Raw genomic sequence first — 25,477 nt, forward strand, 5'->3', positions numbered from 1 at the left:
CGGATTAATACTGGCAGTGGATTCGTATAAGGTTGTGTAATGCCTGACTAGTTCCCCGTGTATCTCCTGTTGGGTGTGCGGCATCTGCCCCGAGGGGATCGCAGGAAGAGGATAGGCTGTTGCAACTGTTCCTGATGCGCCCTGCTCGATCTGCCGCTGAATGAGTGCGGGCGGAGTGTGCAGAGTAGTTCAGTCACTGTAGTCTCTCTAGAAGTTCCATGTGCTCCACGTGTCTGTCAAACACCTGGCGTAGTCCAAGTCCGCTATTGAGTCGTACTCCAGACAAAGGATTGAGTGCTTTGTGCAAGCAATGTTGCTGTCTAGCTGCTTGCGGGGACCCCCACTGAGGCCCAAGCACTGACCCCTGATTGTTATTTTGAATGCTTCCCATGCCACTCCTCTGTCAGTGGCCGAGTCAGCGTTTATTTTGAAGAACTCCGCAGTGGCGATGCCCAGCAATGCCCGGAAAGGCGGATCCTCAAATGCCACAGGTTGGAGGCACCTTACATGTGTGGTCTGCCCGCCACCGTCACATACCAACTGGAGGAGTTGGAGGTTGTGGTCCAGTGCGTTTGCCCCAGGTAGTCTATGTGTCAACAAACCAGGAGCAAAGCGGCCGAGCCCACAATACGATCAATGCAGATGTGGATGTCGTGTGGCGAAGAATAGAAAGAGTATAGCCATGCATCAGAATTGATGCTCGCCAAACATCTGTTAAGTGCCAATGCTGCAGCCAGGCTCCCAGAGCATGGGCATTAAACATGGCTGCTGTGCGGGAAAGCGGTGGAAAGGATCAATCCAGCGCTGTGTCATGGACATCGTTGAAGTCCCCTCCTATAAGCCAAGGGACGGCGCTCCACCAGGCTAATGTCAGAAATTGTATGCAAAAAGGTTGTCTAATCTGTGTTGGGGGCATAACTGCCCTCCCATCCACCTCCATCTCCTCCACTGCAAAGAGGACACCCAGCCTCACCCAGATAAGTAGCCCCCGGTCATACGAGGAGTAGTCTGTGGTGAACACTTGACTCGTCATCTGCGCTAGAGTCTGCGGTCCTCGGGCAGCATACTATATGTTTCAAGCAATAACGCAATGTAGGCTGACTTGTATTTAAGGTAGGACTATGCACTGTAGCGGCACTGGGATATTTGCATGCCTCTCACATTCCAGGTGACGATATTAGTGGTCAGCATGTGTAGGGTGGATTAGGTCCATAGGTGTACATGGATGTCGCAGCATGAGGGAGCAAGCAGAGTTTCCTGTCCAAATTCTGCAAGTGAGGGAAAGACCTGCAGTATAACATAGTGTGGTAATTGTGTAAGAGAAACAATAAGGGGAGTGGGAAACAGTGGAACCATAAACAGCATGAGAGAGCGAAGGGACAACATGTATCTGCCCAACCAGGCAGAAGTGCCTTGAAGCATTTGACGGCCAATATCTCCGGCTGACTAGAGCTTAGAGCTCAAGAGGGAATGAGGAACAAACACATTTACACCCCACATGTTCATATCAAAGAGCGCACAGTGCCATACATGTCAGGTCCCAGTCCAACTGTGAAGTTTGTTACTGAACAGCCCAGATATTGTTCCAACACCCAGTCGGCGGCACCCTCCCACGTGGGGCATTGGAGGATTCTCAGAGTTTACAGTATAGGGCGCCGTGTCATGTGGTCATCTTGGTGTCTGTAGTTCAGATCAGGTCATCTGCCATTTGAGGGGTTACATCTGGAAGCCGACCAAACTCTGCACCAGATGGCCATGTGGCAGTGGAGCCATCATCACTTAGGGAGCGTACTGAGGATATGTCCGGGTCTTGCCTCCTTACATGTTTTTGTATTGTTGCAGCTGCTTGCAACGCCTGCCGCCTATGACTCGCTCTAGATTTGGGGTGGCGTGTAGCTGTACAGGGAGGCGTTGATTCCGCCTGCGCTTCCCCCTACAGCTGGTCCCATGGGCGGCTTAAGCCTGTTTGGGCTTCCCACGCCCTGTCTGCGAAATTTGGTGGCTGTTAGATTCTAACTAGGCCCAGACTTGCTCTGCTGTGTCAAAGAATTGTGCATTGCCATCAGATGCTACTCGGAGTCTGTCTGGGAAGAGGAGGGAGTATTTGATGCCCAGCTCGCGGAGGCGCCGCTTGACTACCAGGAATGATCCCCTCTGCCTCTGCAGTCCCATGGTGTAGTCAGGGAATTGCCCACCTTCGCCTCTCCCAAGGACAGAGTGTCGGTCCCTGTAGTTAAGTAAGTGGAAGAGAAAGGGCTTTGGGTTTGTCCCCGGCGGCAGGCGGCTCGCCATTACACAATGGGCTCTCTTAGCCGCAAAGAAGGAGAACTCATCGCCCGGCAGAAGGTCATGCAGCCATGCTTCAGTGTACACCGATGCGTCTGCTTCTTCCACTCCATCGGGCAGTCCCACTACCCGTATGTTGTTCCGTTTGGAGTGGCCTTCTGTGTCTTCCACTCTTCGTCCCAGCAATTGCACACAAGCCATGAGGTCCGTCATGTCTGCCGATGCAGCACCGGCGACAGGGTGGATCTCAGCTAGATCATGCTCAACATCCCGCACCTTGTCAGCCAGCTTGCGATGATCCGCATGGAGCAGAGTTAAGTCCCCTGTTATTTTGTCAATGCGGCCCGCAAGGGAGGCATGTGTTTGCTCGAAGGAGGTGCCTTTTTTCTCCACTGCCTGAAGAATCCAGCTTGGAGTTGAGGGTAGCGGTGGCTGCCCGTTCCAGCAGCTTGAGACCTCCTGCCACCTGGAAGACTGATATGGAAGACTATGCCGGCATCTGCAATGCTCCCATTCGCAGGTGGACCATGTTTGGTCCAGAAGTCCAGTCGTAGGAGAGGGCAAGAGTCACAGTCTGTTGTGCCAAATGGGCCCTGCCCCTCTAGGACCTCCGGCTTCTGCCCAGTTGCAAACCAGTAAGGCACCCCCAGATAATCAACTCAGTTGCAGTGCCTCGCATGCCTAGTGCCGCATCATCAAGGGATGAGGAAAGGCAGGCTCGACCTGCAGCCGTTTCCAGGGCCCCGTTGCTATGGTGTTTATATTGTCTTGCGCCACAGCATCTCAGCGGCATGCAGGGAGCCAGACTTTGCATCTGGGGCCTGGGTGCGCTCTGACCCCGAGCTCCAGCGCTCATCACCGTCAGTGCCAGGACCAACAGCAAGCAATAAAGGTCAATTCCAGTTAGTGGTGGCCCCACTAATCATGCGCTCATTCACAGGGGTGTAGCTCCATCCAGTAACATAGCCCACCCAGTTCTTGGTGTATAAGGTCCACACGTGCTGGGCCTGGGCCCTATATGACACCCGAGCCCCACCAACTCCACTTCCTGCTTCCTCCTTACCTGGGTACAGTCTGATGCGCCCTCTTCATTCAGGAAATCCAGCCAGCAGACCACGCTACTGGACTGGGCCCCACAGATCCAAGCACGGCATCCAGTGTCAGTGGCATTGCTCTGCCCCCAAAGGCACGAGGGGCCCAGCACTCTTGCTGTGGTGCACAGTCTGGCCCAGGCTCGACACAGCAACAGGCTTCTCTCACCGCAGTGTTCAGGCAGTGCCACCACCTCCGAGCCCCAGGGCGGGGCAAGCCGGCACCCCTCTGCAGTCTCCTTCACGACCGGCAGTCCAGCAATGGCACAGTACGTCTACACCCCGGAGGCCCACCCTCAGCCGTCCGGGGCACCACGCATTGTGCAGACCTCCCTGTTGTTTTGTTGGGCAGCGCTGCGTCCAGGTGGGTCCTCACTAGGTCTCAGCCGGCTCACACGATCAAGTCGGTGAGCCACATGTTTGCTGCAGGTATGGTAGCTAGTCTTGGGACATTTGTGTTCCTTTTTAAGCCTCCTTCTCATGCCCGATCTCCTAAAATTAATTATTTTCCCATGCAGCACCCCAATTCAACGCCAACCCTGTCCTGAAGAGGATCCCGAATTATAGAGGATCGAAACGCCGTCGACAACCACAGCGCGATTTCACGGCGCACTACCAATAGGCTTATTACTATGCCAAATTGAACTTGTTTATTTTTGTATATTCAATGTAAAAGCCTGTAGCTGATTGTTTTATCACTTTGCGCCGACCTCGCTGTCTTTCACCTTCACTTGCGTCGTCACTATCACTTTGTCATCACATTGTCACCAAGTGTCATTTGGGTTGCTCCATGATTGCTTTTCATGTACAGTGCTGCTTTTTAACTGTGCTTCCCATGTTCAATGTATTTGGTGATTAATAACCTTTTCACAAATGTACTGAGACTCCCTGGTGTTCCTTTTTTTGTAATACGTACTGTATGCAATAGCTTAAATTGTCTCTGTTATTGATACCCAGTGGGACATTGTTTTTCTATACATAGTCTTGGGCTCCAGCAGGCGTTGCAGCCCTGGTGTCTTCTGCTCTGGCCCATATGTGCAGTTCCAGTCTCTGCAGCACCCCCGGGCCCTCATCTGCTGCCGCCACTGCCGCGGTGTAGCGTATTGATATAATACTCAAGGAGAACCAAATGTACAGAGTGTATGTACTCTTCAAAACAGGTTCTAATCAAAGGGTTCTAATCAACCTTTACTTGCCTTGCCCGACTCTGCTTGCCATTTGTAATGCCCACGGTATTGCCCATTCCACCCCTTTTGTGCTCATGGTCAAGCCATCCTCATGGACATGAAGATCAAGGTCTCCACACTGCCTTTTCGGAGCTCCACCCTAACCCCCTAGGCTGGTGTAGGGAGATGGTATTAACTGTTTGGAGAAATCTTGGTGGTCTTGTAGGGTCAACACAGAATATTCCATGGGCAATATCGAGAACTTTAATCATGGGAAGAGCAGGCAGTATGGGCAGGCACAAATGTTACATATGGGTCCAAACTCTCTGCTTGCCTTTGTTGTACAAGAATTAAAACGAGGCCTCACAGCAGGTGAACCTGCATGACAACTCCTAGATATGCAGCTCAACTCCATTCTCCTTCTGCATAAGCTACAACAACAGGACAGCATGTGAAAGGACCACATAGATTTGGTGTGGCTCACAGCCTAGCACAGTACCACCACTGGAACCAGTCCATGATGACCCCTGCTTCTACGAAGAGGCAAAAGGCAGTAGACATGACCAATGCAGTCCTAGCCAAAGGGCTCAAAAGAAAAGCTTAGGGCCTTACCTGCCTTGATTCTAATGCATTAAGGGGATTCCCTTATGAACAGTGCTAATCAAAGACATTAACAATCACTTTCTTGCCTGGGATAATGCAAAAGACTCACAGTAGAGCAATGTACAGTGGTTACAGTGATAATTGGGATATAGTACTTTGCTACAACAGCTGTTGATAACTCAAATACCAGTATGCCACTTTTGAGATGGATGTAATTCATGACTCCACACCGTAACCCTGCAGTGTCACATCTAATGTATTTTTTTTCCTGACAACATGTCCTGAACTCAACCACAACTGTGTACAGCTGAAACTTGCCCAACGAGGTGGGTTATGTCCATAATGGGGCCTTGCACGGAGTATGGACCTCAGCCAAGCCCTTTAATCAATCCCCGCTGCGCACTGCTGAAGTGCATTTGAAGTGGGTTAACATGGCATGGTGGCCAGGCTGTGCCCAACCCCTGTGTGAGGCCAACTGCATTCATACAATAGGCATAATTATCCATCCTAAACAACTGATCAATTTGACTCTGTGTGAACCAATGTACCTGTGCCATGTACCATGTTAGTTTCTTATGTACAACGTTTCTGTTGGAAATGTTATGGCAGCAAAAATAGTTACCTTGTCTTTCTTTTTGCCTGTACTCTTGCTTTGTTTTAAGGGCTGTGGTCCTTTGTCCACCCCGGGGATACTTATGTGGCTTTGAGGTCGATCTGTTTTCGGATCAAATTTTTTTGCTGACACCTGCTGAACAAACATGAAAGAATTATCATCAATCGGAGGTATCTTTACACTGCACTTGATTATAAAGTGTTCTCCCCTCGATACATTCCTCAGTAACTTGATAACATTTTCAAATAGGTGCTTAATTTGAGCCAGTGGTTTACATTGCTTGACACTGGCACTTAATTGCAAACACCAACACTTATAACAGTCTGCCACATGGTAGCGCCATTTGTCTTCTTTAGAGATGAGTACAACAAAAGTTATGTATTCATTTAATATACATAATAAATTACTAATAGCCGTCACGCAAGCCATTCTTATAGCTTTAGGGGCCTGGAATAGTCTGAACGGTCACACTAGTAAGAGTGTGTTGTAAGTGTGTCTGTACTGTCATTGGGAGCTATGGCAGGGGCAATGGGTGTTGCAAGGTGCAGTGGCCTTCTACCGAGGTCCATGGTACTTACTATTATTATTTTTTACAAATTTAGCACTGCTCCAAATATGTTAAAACTGAAATGGCCCAATTCAGAAAACACTGTGTATCTCCTTTAGGGTTTGGCATAGCAGGAGCATAGCTGCAAATTGCTAGGGCTCCCACACTGCCAAACATGAGGGTCTCCTGCCTCATTTTTGAGGCCGGAAGTACTAGTTTTATGGCTGGCACCCACAAGGAAAGCCTATGGCCCAGGAAGCCTTATGCCACATGACTGCCAGGTCAGAACCCCTGAAGGCACGGTTGTGACAGGTCTTCTATTGTAGATTTTTCCTACAAGGGCCCATCATGTAAAGCATGTGGACCCATGCAGGGAAAATGCTCACTGAACATCATGTTCAGGAAGAAAACTCCCTAAGGTTCAAGGTATCCTCCTTATTTCTGTTACAGGGGTAAATTCTTTCTTTAGTGATTTCTTCACTAAAAAATAAAAAAATAAAAGTACTGACCGGCTGCAATTAAAAAGCGGCTGGCTGGGGAAAGTGCACCCAGCAAGTCAGCTGGAGCTCTGCGTATTTCCACACAGAAAAAATTTAATGTGAAGAATGACAAGTGTTCCAAACTATTGTGTAGGAAAGTTTCATTTCTATTAAGGACAAGGAGGTGAGGAGTATGCTTATCTCTCTTCGCTTTATTAACATAGCAGCTGTTGGACAGGCCTCGTGAAGGGGCCGCTCCCCCCCGCATCATAAGGACCGAACACCGGCTCCCCCGGTGTCACCAGAAGAACCACCCGGCAACCCACAGAAGCAACCCGCAACCCGTCCCCAACGGGACGCCTGCTCCCGAACACCCCGACACCGGCCGGCCCGGGCCGTCATCAGCAGCGTTGCCCCGGCCCAGCCGCCATCTTGGACACTGCACCACGAGGCCGCGTGGCCTCAGCTCGACCCCAACCCTGGGCCTGGCCAGGCCCCGACATCGAGGCACCACCATCCACCCAGGAGGTGAACGGACCACTTGGCAGGTTAATGGGAGAGAGGAGTGTCGATGGCTCTCCCCCGCCAGGTGCCGATCGCCCCCAGCCTCCCCGGGCGCTGGCTCCACCCCCCTGCTGGGTGTCTGGACTCCCTCATCCCGGACCTCCCGACCTCCAAGTGCGAGGGTCCGGACATCAAAGGAGGCCAGACCTATAACTGGGGCAGTTCCAGAGCAGGAAGGCAGTTGTATCCTGGAGTCGAGAGACACCTTGAAGAACTCATCCTTGACGGACTGCTGGCGCTGCCACAGCCCTGCCTTGTGAATCATCGTTCCTGCCTGCTGGCGCTGCCGCGGCCCTCTGCAACCTACACCTTCGTCGGGACCTGCTGGCGCTGCCACGGCCCATCCTTGTGAACCATCGCTCCTGCCTGCTGGCGCTGCCGCGGCCCTCTGCAACCTACACCTTCGTCGGGACCTGCTGGCGCTGCCGCGGCCCATCCTTGTGAACCATCGCTCCTGCCTGCTGGCGCTGCCGCGGCCCTCTGCAACCTACACCTTCGTCGGGACCTGCTGGCGCTGCCGCGGCCCATCCCTGAGTGAACCATCGCCTTGCCTGCTGGCGCTGCCGCGGCCCTTCTCAAACGAGACTTATCAGCCTAGCCTGCCGGCGCTGCCGCGGCCCGACCTTCCAGAACTCCGAGCTCGAGGATTGTGAGCTACCCATCTTGCCACCCCCGTACCAGACCGGTACCAAGACTGTCCCGCTACCCTTTCCCCTTCAGAGACTAGAATTAAGAGGACCCTCGTGTCCTGACCTTGCTGTATCGCTGATAACCTTGCTTCAAGAATCGTATATAAAGAGTGTTGACCTCATCCTTGTGTGGTGTCCATCTGTGGGGGGGAAGTTACTAGTCTGTACGATCGCTGGAGACGGCCCTCACTGGAGGCCTCTCCCCTTGTCCTCGGCCGACCCTCCGGGTCCCCGTCTAACATTGGTGGCCAGCGGCGCGATCCGAACAAACGCGAAATCGTACAGAGAATAACTCACCCCACGACTAAACCACGATGACAACAAAAGAGAGCGGAACCACAGAAAAATTCCAGATGGCTACAACCACAGAGAGCTAAAACAATTTTGCATAGAACTAGGCATTGCTACCACAGGACTGAGCACGAAAGAAGACTTCAAAAAGGCCCTAGAATCTTGGGCGGAGACGGATACGACCGTACCCCAAAACCAAAACCTCGAGGCGCCAGAAACGAGCACCCCTCCGACGGAAGGAAGAAGAACGGGTCTCTCCCCAGAGGAGATCCGAGAGCGAGAGAAAAGCAGACTCCATGAATTAGAGCTGGCACGACTCCGGTTGGACGGAGAACTGAAATTGGCGGAACAAAAGATAACATTGGAACACTTGCGGCTCCGAGAGGAGCGGGAAGAGAAGCAGAAACAGAGGGAGTTAGAGGAGAAAAAATTAGCCTACGAACATGAGCGCAATCTAGCAGAAATAGAGCTTCGGAAACAGAATAAAAATCTCGGGGTGCCCGAGCGCCCGAACACTCCTGGCACGACAGACCCTAAAGTCCACATCCCCAAGGATGTCGTCAGAGAATATTATCGAAACGACGATATCCAGCAATGGTTCAAGGCCTACGAGATAGCCATGACCTCCCACCGGATTTCTCGAAGTGACTGGGGAGCCGGGTTACGGGGAAGGTTCGTCAACGGAGGGCGCGACGCCCTGCTGCAACTCCCGGACCATCAGATGACGTCCTATGACCACATGAAGGCCGCCCTCCTCACTCGATACGGACTCACGCCCGAGATGTACCGCCAGCGGTTCCGCGACTGCAAACGGATCCCGGGTACAACTTGGGTGGAGTACGTGAACTTTTTCAGCAGAGCATTCGAGGGGTGGATCAAGGGCAGCCAGGTCACCACCTACGAGCAACTCTTTAACCTCATTGTGTGGGAGCACCTCTCCAACAATTGCTTCGTCGAGCTCAGGCAGCACCTCCTCGACAGTAAACTGACTGAACCTCGGCAACTTGCCGCCGAAGCTGACCGATGGGAAAGCACTCGAGTTGCCCGAAACGGGCCCAGCGAGCCAAACAGAGCCAACCAAGGTCCCAATCGCCCCCGAGGAGGAGGAGGCCAGGGTCGGGGCAGAGACGCCGTCCCGGCGGCTCCCGCCAGCAATACCCCGCCCCCGGCCGGCAGGGGAAACCCCCCGATGCGTCCGGGGTTCCGAGCCAACGTTACTTGCCACCGGTGCCAGCGGACCGGCCACTATGCCAACGACCCTAATTGCCCAAAGAACCAGAATCCTATACCCCGCCAGGTCGCTGCCGCCGCCCTGGGAGAAGAGCAAGCCCCAGGGTAGTATGAAGAATACGAACAGGAACAGCCCGAGTTGGAACCAGCCGCCATGTCCCTGGTCTGCCTAGGGGAAAGAGACATGATTCCGCGGGCCCCCCTACCCGCCAATACGAGAAAATATAGCCAGTGGGTAAACATAAATGGGCGCCGGGCTGAAGCCCTACGCGACACCGGGGCCAGTGTGACGGCAGTTCGCTGTCACCTGGTAACCCCGGAGCAAATCTTGCCGAACGTCCTTTGCCCCGTCCGGTCAGCCGACAACTCAGAAAGCCTGTGTCGGATGGCCTGCGTCCCCTTCGAGTGGGGAGGAGTGTCCGGAATGCTGAAGGTGACTGTCCGCGATGATGCCCCAGTGGACTGCCTCCTGGGAAACGACCTCGAAAGTTCCCCCTGGGCAGCCGTCGAAAGAAGAGAGCACCTGGGGATGTTGGGACTCCCTGAATGGGCCTGCATAACGACCCGGTCCATGGCCGCCCGCGCCATCCCCAGTCCCGAAGAACCCGAATGGCCAGAACCTCTTTCCTCGATCGTCCCGGGGGGAGACGCCCTAAGTGCCAATCCCCCAGAACAAACCAAAGAAGGGCCAGTTCAACTCCAGGAGCTTCCCGAACTGGCCCAGTGGCGTCAAGAGGGTGGTCCCACCCAGGAGCAATTCCGACAAGAACAGAAGACCTGTCCCTCCCTCGAGGGACTCCGGCAGCAAGCCCTCGCCCAGAACGCCGGAGACACCGCAGGGGCCCACTGGATTTATTGGGACAATGACCTGCTCTACAGCGAGCAAAGAATTGCTGAGCTAGGGGCCAGTCGGGTGCTGGTGGTGCCCCTCCGCTTCAGAGACTTCCTTTTGAACTTGGCGCACGACGTCCCCCTTGCTGGACACTTGGGACAAGACAAAACATACAACCGCCTGGTAACACACTTTTACTGGCCCAAAATGTGAAATGATGTCTCCAACCACTGCCGGGCCTGCCCCACCTGCCAGGCCAGCGGGAAGAGCGGCCGAAAGATCAAAGCACCATTGCAACCATTTCCCGTCGTCACCACGCCGTTCGAACGGGTGGGAATAGACATTGTGGGGCCCCTAGACCCCCGAACGGCCCAGGGGCACTGGTTCATCCTAGTCCTGGTGGACCACGCCACCCGCTATCCCGAGGCCATTCCTCTTCGGACCGTGACAGCAACCGTGGTGGGCCGAGCCCTAATGGGGATCTTCTCTCGAGTGGGCTTTCCCCGGGAGGTCGTCAGCGACAGAGGCACGAACTTTATCTCAAAGTATATGAGGTCTCTCTGGCAGCAGTGCGGGGTCACCTACCGGTTCACGACCCCCTATCACCCGCAAGGAAACGGATTGGTTGAGCGGTTTAACCGCACTCTCAAGGGAATGATCATGGGCCTGGAAGAACCCCTACGTCACCAATGGGACGTGCTGCTCCCGTGCCTCCTCTTCGCCTATCGAGAGGTTCCCCAGAAATCCCTCGGCTTCAGTCCCTTCGAGCTCCTGTACGGATAACCCGTCCGGGGCCCCCTCAGCCTGGTCAAGGAAGGATGGGAGTTGGCCCCCCAGAAGACCCCTCCGGACGTATATAAGTATCTCCTGACCCTCTGCAACCAGACCCGGCGATTCAGGGAACTCGCCAAAGCCAACCTTGAGGCCAGTCAGGAGGATATGAAGAAATGGTACGATCAACATGCCTCCTCCATCGAGTTCGAACCAGGCCAGCAAGTATGGGTGATGTCTCCAGTCGAACCTTGTGCCCTGCAGGACAAATGGACAGGACCCTTCAAGGTGATAGAGCGCAAGGGCCCTGTCACCTACCTCATAGACATGGAATCCTCCCGGAACCCCCTCCGAGTCCTCCACGCCAACAAACTCAAACCCCACTTCGTACGCTCAGAACTCAGCCTACTGATGGCAACAGATAGTGGGACGGAAGAAGACTCCGAGCCCCTCCCTGACCTACTGAGGACCCGTGAAAAAGATGGCTCAGTGGAAGGGGTCAGACTCTCCGAGGCCTTGTCCCCGGAACAACGCCAAGACTGTTGGGCCCTCCTGCTCCAATTTGCGGACCTGTTCTCCCTCACCCCAGGGGTCACCCCCTGGTGCCTTCACGACGTGGACACTGGGGATAGTCCACCTATTCGACACAGGGCGTACCGAGTGCCAGATCGAGTGCGCACCTGCATCCAGGATGAAGTTTCTAAAATGCTGGCCCTAAGAGTGATCGAGCCATCCGACAGCCCCTGGGCCAGCCCAGTCGTACTGGTCCCCAAGGCTGCCGCCCCGGGCGTTGCCCCCGAGCTCCGGTTCTGTGTAGACTATCGGGGCCTGAACGCTGTTACCCGAACCGACGCTCACCTCATCCCCCGGGCAGATGAACTGGTTGACCGCATGGGGGCTGCCCGCTATCTGAGCATCTTCGATCTAACAGCAGGCTACTGGCAGATCGGCCTCACCCCCAGGGCCCAAGAACGATCCGCCTTCTCTACCCCGGATGGCCACTACCACTTCAAAGTGATGCCATTCGGCATGAAAAACGCTCCAGCTACCTTCCAACGACTCGTGAACCAGGTATTGGCGGGCCTCGAAGAATTCCGCGCCGCCTACCTGGACGATATCGCTGTATACAGTCGACACTGGGCGGACCACCTCCACCACCTCCGGGAAGTCCTGCACGCCCTCCAGCAGGCCGGTCTCACCATCAAGGCCAGCAAATGTCAGATTGGCCAGGGGTCCGTGACCTATCTCGGACACCAAGTGGGGAGCGGTCTGGTGGCCCCCCTTCAGCTCAAGATCGCTGCCATCCAGTCCTGGCAACCTCCTGTCACCCAAACCGAGGTCCGAGCCTTCCTAGGGCTCACCGGATACTACCGGCGGTTTGTAAAGGACTATGGTAGCATTGTGGGGCCCCTTACAGAACTCACATCCAATAAAAACCCCAAAACCGTCAACTGGACTCCGGACTGTCAAGCCGCCTTCGAAAAGTTGAAGGCCGCCATGTGCACCGCCCCCGTGCTCCAGGCCCCCGACTGCAGCCGGGAATTCATCGTCCAGACGGACGCCTCAGATCATGGTGTTGGGGCAGTACTCTCTCAACTCAACGCCGAGGGAGTCGATCAACCAGTGGCCTTCATCAGCCGCCGCCTGCTGGCCCGAGAGCAGCGCTGGAGCACCATCGAGCGGGAAGCCTTCGCAGTGGTATGGGCCCTCAAGAAACTCCGACCCTACCTCTTCGGTACCCATTTCCGGGTACAAACAGACCACCGACCCCTGCAATGGCTGATGCAGATGCGGGGGGAGAACCCAAAACTGTTGCGATGGTCCATCTCCCTGCAAGGGATGGACTTCTCTGTGGAACATCGCCCTGGTCAGGACCACGCCAACGTGGACGGCCTGTCACGCTTTTTCGGCCTCGGCGAGGAGAGTACCCAAGAGGATGGGTGACTCTCCCTGCCTTTAGCTGGGGGGGACGCATGTTGGACAGGCCTCGTGAAGGGGTCGCTCCCCCCCCGCATCATAAGGACCGAACACCGGCTCCCCCGGTGTCACCAGAAGAACCACCCCGGCAACCCACAGAAGCAACCCGCAACCCGTCCCCAACGGGACGCCTGCTCCCGAACACCCCGACACCGGCCGGCCCGGGCCGTCATCAGCAGCGTTGCCCCGGCCCAGCCACCATCTTGGACACTGCACCACGAGGCCGCGTGGCCTCAGCTCGACCCCAACCCTGGGCCTGGCCAGGCCCCGACATCGAGGCACCACCATCCACCCAGGAGGTGAACGGACCACTTGGCAGGTTAATGGGAGAGAGGAGTGCTGATGGCTCTCCCCCGCCAGGTGCCGATCGCCCCCAGCCTCCCCGGGCGCTGGCTCCACCCCCCTGCTGGGTGTCTGGACTCCCTCATCCCGGACCTCCCGACCTCCAAGTGCGAGGGTCCGGACATCAAAGGAGGCCAGACCTATAACTGGGGCAGTTCCAGAGCAGGAAGGCAGTTGTATCCTGGAGTCGAGAGACACCTTGAAGAACTCATGCTTGACGGACTGCTGGCGCTGCCACAGCCCTGCCTTGTGAATCATCGTTCCTGCCTGCTGGCGCTGCCGCGGCCCTCTGCAACCTACACCTTCGTCGGGACCTGCTGGCGCTGCCGCGGCCCATCCTTGTGAACCATCGCTCCTGCCTGCTGGCGCTGCCGCGGCCCTCTGCAACCTACACCTTCGTCGGGACCTGCTGGCGCTGCCGCGGCCCATCCTTGTGAACCATCGCTCCTGCCTGCTGGCGCTGCCGCGGCCCTCTGCAACCTACACCTTCGTCGGGACCTGCTGGCGCTGCCGCGGCCCATCCCTGAGTGAACCATCGCCTTGCCTGCTGGCGCTGCCACGGCCCTTCTCAAACGAGACTTATCAGCCTAGCCTGCCGGCGCTGCCGCGGCCCGACCTTCCAGAACTCCGAGCTCGAGGATTGTGAGCTACCCATCTTGCCACCCCCGTACTAGACCGGTACCAAGACTGTCCCGCTACCCTTTCCCCTTCAGAGACTAGAATTAAGAGGACCCTCGTGTCCCGACCTCGCTGTATCGCTGATAACCTTGCTTCAAGAATCGTATATAAAGAGTGTTGACCTCATCCTTGTGTGGTGTCCATCTGTGGGGGGGAAGTTACTCGTCTGTACGATCGCTGGAGACGGCCCTCACTGGAGGCCTCTCCCCTTGTCCTCGGCCGACCCTCCGGGTCCCCGTCTAACAGTAGCCTTTTTAATAAACAACTTCTTTTAACTTTCTTCTTGAAAACGAAGACCAGTCCCATGAGTCTGTGAGAATGTACCACAAAAAAACAGCCAATCATAGTGTAAAAGTAGTTCATAACGGTAACCAGTCAGGCTCCTATTGTGCCTGTAATAGTCCTTTCCCAACTCTGTCATTAATAGAATTGAAACTTTCCTACACGAGAGTTAGGAACTATTTTCATTTTATGTCAGGACCGGAGGTGAGGATTTTGCTGGTTCAAAGCTTGCTCACCACCAAATGAGCCATATCCAGCACCGGCTTGAAGTAAAATCTCTTAAAAGTCGAATCTGAGGATCAATCTGCAGCATTTATAATGTCCTCTAATCTTGCTTCCAGGGGAAAAGCCTTAGAATCCATGCCTCCTCTGGTGGAGTGAGTCCCGAGGTGGTCAGATCAATGCCTGTTTCCTGCATGATCCATCACACTCACTGTGCAATAGTGAGAGAGGAGACCGCTGCACGCAGCTTCTTAAATGCTATAAGGAGTTGTCTCTCACCTGGAGGTCGAAGCTCCTCTGACATTTGTTTGTACGCCTTCAGGCACTGAGCCACACACAACTTTGGGGAGTCTGGAAAGGCTGGGTCTTCAATAGTTCTGGTATTGGATTTGGTTTGTCTAGAAATTGTGAATGACACCCCGGAAGGAGAAATACTCCTGCCTGTTATATCAAGGGCTCGGACATCAGATACCCTTCTGCAGGAAACTAGGCATAGCAGCATCACCAGTTTGGTGGACAGCTCTTTGCGAGACAGGAACCTGTTTGGTTGCCAAGAGAGGAATAGGTTGAGAACCTGGTTAACATCTCAAAGCGCTGAGTATCTTCGAGATGTCAGAAGGGACAGTCTAATTCCACGAAGGAGTCTGCATACAAAAGGGTGTTGTCCCACCAGAGCCCCATCCACCGGAGTGAGACTGGCAGATATTATAGAGCAGAAGCTGTTGACGGATCGATATGCCAAACCTCCCGTGGCTAATTCTGATACAAAAGTCAATCCTTGTGCTACATCAGCCGACCACGGGATCCAAACTCTGTTGCAGACACCGTGTCCATGGGGTCCAAGCTGACCTGTACCTCTTGACAGTACTGTCTGCCTAGGCCTTGGACAGGAGTACTTCAGCCCGGCGCGAAAGGCCCAGGACCGACCATCATCCCCTGTAATCCACCAAGCCATCAAGGTTAGAGAACCCCCCAGTAACAACTGGTGGGGAATCTGGCCTGGATTGAGAAGAAGATGAGGACATTGGGGGAGTTGTATTGGAGAATCCTAAGAAAGTTCCAGTGGAACCGTAAACCACACTTAAGACCTCCAGATCGGTGTGACAATGAACACTTTTGTCCGCTGTCATCTGATCTAGGTCGAGGCTCGAGTGATCATGGCGAAAGGAGGAAAGGCATAACTCTTCTCCGGAGCTTAATCCTGTAGAAAAGCATCTGTTGCTGCTGCTTGATGGTCCGGTCTCCAGCTGAAGAACCAGGGTAACTGATGGTCCAGCTAGGATGCAAACAGGTCCACGGAAAACGGACCACATCTCTTCTGCAACTGTGCAAACACATCCGGGTTGAGTTTCCATAAGCTGGAGTCCCGCAAGTGACAGGAGTGCCAGTCTGTCTCCTGATTTTCCCAGCTTGGTAGGTATTCTGCTGTAACCGACACCTGATGTTCCAGACAATAGTGCCAAAAGCTGGTCACTAGGTTTGAAAGGTCCTTGGAACGCATGACCCCAAAATGGTTGATGTATCTGATGGCTGGCACATTGTCTATCCTGAGCAGCACACAAGACTGGGCTCTGTCCTTCGTCCAACATTGGACGGCGAAGGAGCCGGCCATAAGCTCCAGACAGTTGATGTGTAACGATTATTCTTGAGTAGACCACCACCTTCCTGTCGAGAACTCACCACAACAAGGGCCCCATCCGGACCTGCTAGCCTCTGAGTCTATGACAAGGTCTGAGGCAAATTTGAAGATCGCTCTTCCATTCCATGCTTCCATATGCGAGAGCCACCATGAAATTTCTGCTCGTACTTTGTGAGGGCGACAGCCTGGGAGTAAGTAAGACCCTTGCAAAGGTGTGCTGCCTTGAGCCGTTGTAGGGACCGATAATGTAAGGGACCCAAGAATATGGACTTTGAGTAATAAATCATTCCTTTCCTCAGAACCTGAGAGCGCGATTTATTGGAATTAGGTTGGGTATTGTGAAGCCGGTTTGGCTCGAACGGCCCACTGAATATATATATGTCTACCATGTCTGGTGGCTCAGTAGACTAATGCATCCACTGCAGGGGCCTGTATTCGACCTCATAGCCACAGGTTCAAATCCCGTCAGCTCCACTCAGCCTTTTATCCATCTGAGGTCGATAAAATGAGTACCATTGAGTTGGGTAACAATAAATATCTGTTATTCAGCGCCAAGAGACCTCGTTGGGGTGAACGTGCGCTTTACAAATACACGTCCGAGGCCCGCCGCTGTGAGAGGCCACTGAAGCTTTGCGCCAAACTGCTGTTTGAATATATATATATATATATATACCACTTGCACGAAGGAGGCACCCATCAGAAAGTGTTCAGCGGAATAAGTGGACTTTGTGTGGATATATATATATATATATATATATATATATATATATATATATATATATATATATATATATATATATATATATATATATATATATATATATATATATATATATATCTTTCTAGGTGTTACTAGTGCAGCACACCCCAAAGAAGGGGAATATGGGCAGACAGATGGCTGTAAATTGGGGACTGAGGATACAGTCAAGACTCTTAACGTGGGCAGAGCCGCACAGAAAATGGATCTAAACCCTGGGAACACTATCCCTGGTGCTAACAGTATGGAAGGGGTTAAAGGCATGGGAGCGTGTTCCCTCCAGTGACCTGGATGGTCACCTTTATGATACAGACCCCGGGGGTGTCAATTATAACACACAATACCGACCCTGAAGGCAGAGCATCAGCCTTTATGTAAAATCAAAGGCAAGTTATTTAAATGGGCAGTACAGAACCCACAAGCGGGGCGTCTCTCTCCAGGCAAGGCTCTTGGCGGTCTCTTCTCCTGGCAAGAGTCTGATCCTGTCAGTCAGTGTTGTAACTGACAGGAATCGCGCATTGTGGGGGAAGGAGACACCAGAGTGAAAGTACCACCTAACAGGAGGAGGACCGCACCACGGCACAGCACCATCAATATCGGTTGCGGAGGATCGGAAGAACACTTCCGCGACCAGGTCAATTTCACTGATGTGCACTGCAGACACACAATGCCAATTATCCCAGCGATTTAGTCGAAATACGCGCTAGTACCACAAAATACAGAAAAATGACTTGACTGAAGGATGTGAGCAGCAAAGAAAGAGGGGGATCAGACTTGAGAAAGGACTATTACAGGCACAAGAGGAGCCTGATTGGTTACCGTTATGGACTACTGTTACACGGTGATTAGCTTTTTTGGGGGCACATTCCCAGAGAATCATGGGCCCCCATCTGAAGTACATGGAGGGGCCCCCCTCCATACTCACTCAGGAGCTCTCATGGCACGGTACTGTGATAAGGTGACCCCTGGAGCTTGCCCACCCCCCCTTCACTGCGGGGGTGGTGGCAATTGTTATGCCACTAAAATAAGTTGTTTTTTAAAAAGGCTGCTATGTTAATAAAGCAAAGAGACATAAGCATAATCCTCGCCTCCGGTCCCGACATACAATTTTAAATAAAATAAATGGAAATACTGATTTTTATAATTCATTTTGTGCATTGTCAGTACTGCAAATAATGTGCCAGAGTAGCGATAGGGAAGATACGAGCATGCTTGCTTATTAAGATTTCCAGTTAAAGATGTTTTAATGCTCCAAAATACTGAAATATATCTGATTTTTTATTTATTTGCGGAGTTTTATATAGCGCTGGCTAGTTACACCTTCAGATCAGATCATTTTTATTTAGTGTAATCTATGAGTGCCTATTTCTCATAGCGGATATCTATTTGTTACTATAACTACAGTATGCAGGTGTCTCGAGCCGCATACATCCCATTCATAGTGATTTTTAGATCTCGCCTACGCAGCGCACATGCGCTACATAGGTAAAAAGACCTATAGCTATCACTTCGGCTTTTCAGCCAAACGTGTGCACCCGTTCCATTGCTTTCAATGGCAACGCATGCACGTCTGGCGATTTACTTGCGGGAGCGAGCGCCACCATAAGGTAGCAATTATCGCTCCCGCAAGTGAATTGCAGGCCCCCATCCTCCCCCCTGCAGCCGTGCGAGCTTGTTTCTTTTAGCGCGCGCTCTATCACCGCCTGGCTGCTCCTTTCCCAAATACTTTTTCAACATCTAAAAGTGAAGAATTTTTAATTTGCTTAAAGCTCAATGGTCGCTGCATAGTGCCCATGTGATGCTTCTAAGCACTTTCGGCTAACCTGTAGCTCTCTCTGCACCCCCGCCCCTCTAAGCCTCAGTTTTTCCTCGGGCTGGTTCTCGGATCCTGGGGGCTGATGCGCCAGCTTCCAATCTGAGTTATGTGGACGAGGAGCCTCCAGCCCTCCCTGTCGTCAGCTGCACATCCCCCCCAGAGCCCTCACAAGCTCGGGTGCAGGTTATTCATTAAGCCCGCTCCCCGAAGGCAGAGCTCTGGGACTGGGACGAAGGTAGGTCCTGGGGGTGGGTCCTGCGGCCTGGGCTCCAAGAAGCCTCTGTGTCGAGTTTCTATTTGCGTCTCGGCCCCCTCCCTCAGACCCACGCTTCTCCCCTCAGTCTCTGTAACGTCCAGGAAGTTTGAGAGAAGTTTGCACCTAGGCCCGCTCAGATGATGTAGTCTGCCTGCTCCACTGAAGCACCGAGAAGCTGCGCAGACCCTTTCATGTCTATGTAAGTTTCAAGGGCTTTGATTCTCGCATTCGTAGAAGCATTTCAGAACATGAGGACAATGGGGGCGTGAGGGGTGGTGGTACAGGGAGGCATCTGCGCGTCCCTTGTCTGTCCCTTCTGTCAAGGACATTTTAGGAGTTAGGGATAAAAATACACAGTTGTCAGCCATGTTTTATCATGAATGCTACAAAGAATTCCAGGCCCTCATGTGAATAACCTGAGTACTGTATAGTCGAGGCCTGTCACAGCTGCGACCCCTTGAATGCACAGTATGTCACGACCCTGGCCTAGTATGTCACCAACATCCGGTTCTAAATGTGGCCAGCACAGAATGATTTTCCTTCATCTAGTCTAGGACATAGACAAATAGGACCCCAGCCACCTTAGATGTTTGGACGAAGGCCTCCGTGATTTGTCACTTTTATTTTGCACGTGGGTCCGGCTGCTAGACACAAACATATCCAATTGACAGGATATCAGCAGGGAAATAGCAGTAATGGCTCAGATAATTGTATCAGCAACATGTGGAAGAATGGGGAATTGCTGTTGGGGTAGCCGCCAGCTGCATGTCCTGTTACCATATAAACTGTTTGTTGCATTTTGTGCTTGTATGTGCGCAAGGAAAGCTTCATGTACTAGGATTTTCAGGTTGTTTTACTAAGTCCGATCGATGCACTTTGACCCGAAAGCATATGAACGTTCCTAAAAGCTGGATGCAGGCCTTCGACATACAAGGACTGCTGCGCTCTGCTAGCCTTTAATGTGCACACACATTTGCAGGGCCCAGAGACGATCTGAGGGGCCCGCGCCGGATCCTTGGAAGGTCAGTGCTACTGAGTAGCAAGGCTGCAGTTTCTGATTTTACCTCCTGTCACTTCCTGTCTCTTTACCTCACTCTTTTGAAGGTTCTCCCCCCCCACACACTAAAAGCCTGAACAATGAAATTTCCATTCTCTAAATGTTTTTCAGACTTTTAGAAAAATATTTTTGGAGTTAGGCCAAAGTTGAACTATGAAATAGTGACACAAGCTTATACATAACAGGATGAACAAGCATAGGCATAGCCAATAGGTCTCGCTTTTGGGACCTTATAAGTGTTTAGCCATGCAACAGTTGTTGTTGCACCAAGGATATTGTGCTGCATAACTAAATACTTATAAGGTCCCAAAAGCGGGACCTATTGGCTATGCCAATGCTTGTTTTATTAAGCGTTTGTCTTCCAGAAATATTAACTGACCTGATTCAAGGGCAAGGTGAAGTGATGTGAATGCTTCAACTCGTTTTGTCTTTTCACACCTCGTATAGAGCACCCTCCATGTTTCCATGAGTCCATTAGGGAACCATTACATTTTCAGCGGATTGCAGTCAAATTTTGACTATCGATTCCCGGGTAGGGATTGGCCAGTTCTTTTGGTGATACCAGCTGTACTATGTCTCATTAAGAAGGCCGTAATTGTCTAAGACAAGTAACATAATATTCAGTTATTTATGCAGCGCTTTTATCTAAAGCGCTTTATGTAGGTGGTTTACGTGGACTAGAGGGAGACGTGTGCCACTGTCCTGCTTATCCCCCCAAATGTTGTGGGAGTTGCACACTTGGGCAGGTGCGACTTTGTGTGGTTTTGAGTTTCTCCTTAGGGTGGGATTGGCTGGAGAGGGGTATATGCTTGGTTGATTGTTATGTTTTCTAAACACCTAAGACTGTTTGATTGGACACACCAAGGAGCCGTCATGAAAAAGCATTGCCTGGTCACACACCCGTCGTTAAGGAAATGGGTACGCAAACTGATAGAGGCTTGGGGACCTATTAGCCCACTAAACTAAGGCATTCATGCAAAGACAAATGATAGCATGGGATGGGCGTGGCCATAATGGGTTCCCGACAAGATACTGAGCTTACTCTGACCTTAGGCGTCACAAGGGTCAAATCGCTATGCTCCAAGTGACACATTTTCACAGCGCTAAAGTGGATACATTAAGAAAAAAATTGAGAGGTCCTTTATGTGTTTGCTGCCAATTACTCTAGAGGGGTACTGAAGTGGGTAGCTGCGGGGATCCCTTTAATTTGCAAGAATTAGTACTGCTGGAAGGCATACAAGCAGACTCGGTTCTATAGGGTCAGCTAGGCCCTCCCTAGACAGCCCTGTGGCCCACCCAAGCCCCAGTCTCAAGCAGAAAAAATGCTTTGCTCTTTTTCTTAGTGAAACAATCATGTGTGCCTGCAGCCTAGCTATCAAAGCCTGATAATAGTGTAACTTCCATGTACAACACCAATACCATAGGTTATTTGAAGTGCCTGGGGGAAGGGATGAAGTCACACGGGCTGGTTACTATTACTCTGAATATGTAAGCTGAACACCCGCACTATATCGAGACCGCAAGCTCCAGTCACACAGTGATTAAGAGATTAAACCAACTTTGTCAGAAACAGGGTGAAGGATATTGCCATCGCAAGAAAGATAAGTGAAAATGCCCGTACAATCAGGATATACATCTTAGTAGAACTTTGTTTTATTTTCTTTCTGCTGGGATGCCATTCTTTACTTATGGCTGGGATCACTGGAACTATGCAGGTCTGGAAAACCAAATTATGCGGCATTGTTGTCTAAATTATGTGGCAAGAAAAGGCAAATTACACAGTGTAATGGGGCACGTTAAGTGACATTATTACTTCATTATTTTATACGTTAACACTGTCTACGCAAAGGTTACACCTTGTTAGTATCAGTTTAGCACTAAACTGCAACAATAGGTAACTAAAAGGTGACCAGTTAGGCTTTGTGAAGGGTCTCAACTGGGAAGCAAGACGTCACAGCATTTTAATAACTTTGGGTCCGTTTGAGGCAAAAATAAATGTTTCTCTTAAATTCTGCAAATTATGCAACAGATGATGGATTATGTGACAAATGTGGCAAATCCATAATTATGTGGAATACTCTGTAGCCTTAGAATAACATATTTCCAGTGGCCCTGCTTATGGCACCATATTAAGCAAAATCATTCTGACAAGTTTTGGCTTTTAAGTGAAAAGAGTTGTCAAGTTTCACTAATACAACATAGATACAGAATGGGAATGTGCAGTGCAAGTGACTTATCTAAAGAAGAGCACTGGCAACGTGTGCTGCTGCTGTTATATTTTTTACAGTTCTATATAGTGCAAACTTGGCATGAAGGTATTGGAGCGCTTTACATGAGCACCAGTTTCGTTACACAAGGACACATTCATTTTTGGTAGGCACGGGAAGATTACTTGATTTGTCCAGAATCACAGGATGTTGAGTCGAGGCCAAGACTCGAACTAGGTTCCTCAGCTCCAAAGTCAGCACGTCTGGTCATAACGTCACATCCTCTCCTGCTGATCTGCCTATTCTGATTCTCCCGAGCTACTCGCACAAGGCGGAGCTTTCTGATATATAAAGAAGGAACTTTAAGAACATACACACCACTTTGTGGCACCAGTGCCTGTGGATTTATTCTCTCCCAACATATGATCTCATTTTGTCACATGAATAGACAGAAATGGATTATAGCCAGGGTCACAGGAATTATTTGATGCAGCAGTGTGCGGTGAGGACAATGAAATGAACAGCAGGAAGGCAGGAACAAAGTTGTGGAGGTTTTTATTGTATTTTCATAGTAAGAGACCTCATCCTCCAAAGTCCAGCATACGGCTGACTTTAGTTTGAGGCTAAACATTCTATTAAAGCTACACTCTACAGTGGAACATAACAGAAGTGCATGAGCCTTAGAAGACAACAAGTAAGGTTTGCTCAGCTTAAGATAAGAACACTACAACACCTCCCTCTTATCATCAACGGAATAAAATAGACAAAGAGGGGAGAATAAACATGTTATACAAAATCTTTAAAACAAGAAGGAGTAGATCTTTCTCTTTCAGATCTTCTCACCATGTTATCTGGTGAAGAAGTGGAAGGAAGAGAGATGTCCAGTTCAGCATCATTAGGACAAAATTTGGCAATTCTATTGAGGTTCCAAACCTTATGATCTTGTGTCCTAACAGCATTACCTAACAATTTGATAACTTTGGTAGGTTCACTATATTTGGAAACACCAAATTTTCTCTCAGGTAATTTTATCCTCACCAAGTCTCCAACATTTATAACAGTTATTTTACAGCTTTCCTCACATCATACACACTCATCCTCCTATCCATTTTTTCCAACTCTCTTTCTCTCCAACCAGCTGTGCTGTCACCAAAACCTGCAGTACCAGAAAGTTTTGCAGAGATCCAAGAAAGTTTGAGAGGAGTACAAGCCGACCTTCCTTTAAACAAGGCAAAAGGAGTTACACCAGTAGAGGAATGCGCTGTGAATCTATACTCACAAACCTTTTTCTTAACTGCTTCTTTCCAGTCACAGCTGGACACAAGAGCCAGTTGCATGGCTTCTTTAAGGACTCTGATGAACCTCTCGACAACTCCATTGCTTTCTGGATGATAAAGCGATGCACGTTTATGTACAATACCTCTTTCACTCAGAAAACTCTCTACAACGCCTGAAGTGAACTGTACACCATTATCAGTCAGTACTGAGCTTGGCAAACCTTCATTCGCAAACAAATCATCCAGAAAATAAATTACCGAAGAAGAGTCCACTCGATTGACTACTTTAATGAATGGCCACCTGGAAAATATATCAACACACACCAACACATACTTATCTTGACTCTTAACTCTGACAGGTCCCAGGATATATTAAGAAATGTCCACCCAAGGTCCTGTGGACTGTTTCCTGAGAACCATAGGTTGAGTCCTACATTTGAGTATTTTCTCGCTCACAGAGCACTGGGCACAATCCTGTACAGATCTCTCAATTTGAGTATCCATAGCGGGCCACCAATATACTTCTCTAACCCTTTCTTTCATTTTGGCAATCCCCATATGGCTAGAGTGGGCATTTTCAATTATCTTAGGTCTCAATTTTGTAGGAGGAACAAGTCTGCTTCCTCTCACCAACAACCCATTGAGCAAGTACAACTGTTCTCTAACACACCAAAATCCTTTAATCTCTTCATCGCACTCTTTCTTTTCACACCAACCATCACGCACACACACCATCACACGCTGCAAATTAGAATCAGTCCCCAATTCAGTTGTCCATTCATCTTCTGTAATAACACCTTCCGTAACAATAACATCCTCATCATGCCCAGAGGGAGAGTCACCACAAAGCCTGGACAAACAATCCGCCAATATGTTACTAGAACCAGGCAAATAAGAAACACTAAACTCAAAGTCCTGTAGAGCAACTACCCACTTCCTTATTCTGTGACAAACACAGTCAATTCCTTTCTTTTCAAATACCTATTTAAGAGGTTTATGGTCTGAAATGACAGAGAACTTTTTTCCCCATATAATTTTTTTAAGTTTGCGAGCTGCCCAATAAACGGCCAGAGCCTCTTTTTCAACGACTGAGTAGTTACACTCAGCCCCTCTCAGAGGCCTCGATATGAACAAGATGGTGTTGTCAACTTTTTCTCCTTTCTGCAAAAGAACAGCGCCAATGCCCTTGCAACTGGCGTCCGTCATTATATATGAGTCTTTGGTAGGATCAAAACTAGAAAGATTTTGAGCATGATTGAGACAATTCTTGATCAGATCGTATTCGGCACAATAACCTTTGTCCCAGACAAACTCTTGTCCCTTTTTTAGTAAGGTTCTTCTCAGTTTTCTGGGCAAACCCTGGAACAAATTTATTATAAAACTCATGTAACCAATTCATCTTTATTCTCAGGATATTTGAGAGTGATGATTGCTTCCACCAGAGACGGCTTAGGCTTGATGCGAGCCCCAGAAACCAAATGTCCAAGATATTCTATGGTTTCTACGTCAAATCTGCACTTGTCTAGCCTAAGAGTGAGACCCGCGTCTTGTAACCTACCCAAAACTTCAGACACTCTATCATCATGCTCTCTGCGAGTCACACCATGTACCAGAACATCGTCTTGGTAGACCTTAACCCCATGAAGACCAGCCAAAATGTTCTCCATCACTCTTTGGAACAGAGAGGCAGCTGAAAGGCATCCTTAGAAACTTATAAGTGCCGAAGGGAGTGAAGAACAAGAGGGGTGAAGCCTGACCTGATGATAAGCCGTATTTTAACATTGGTCGTTTTTTGCACATATGTA

The 25,477-nt window shown here is 50.7% G+C and overlaps 1 protein-coding gene across 6 annotated transcripts in view; it reads right to left on the minus strand.

Annotated features, from left to right (window-relative positions):
• LRRC71 (leucine rich repeat containing 71) overlaps positions 1–25,477 on the minus strand; it is a 669,208-nt gene that overhangs the window by 134,513 nt on the left and 509,218 nt on the right. For 3 of the 6 annotated variants that reach the window (XM_086945316.1, XM_086945314.1, XM_086945318.1), the window contains one exon: positions 5,769–5,891. In XM_086945316.1, the coding sequence (XP_086801442.1) occupies positions 5,769–5,891 (123 nt within the window). Of the gene's footprint in view, positions 1–5,768; positions 5,895–25,477 lie in introns of all 6 variants that reach the window. The other 3 variants (XM_086945315.1, XM_086945313.1, XM_086945317.1) reach the window with 1 other exon arrangement.

The sequence above is a fragment of the Lissotriton vulgaris genome, chromosome 12 (assembly GCF_964263255.1).
Source record: "Lissotriton vulgaris chromosome 12, aLisVul1.2, whole genome shotgun sequence".
NCBI classification, from domain to species: domain Eukaryota; kingdom Metazoa; phylum Chordata; class Amphibia; order Caudata; family Salamandridae; genus Lissotriton; species Lissotriton vulgaris.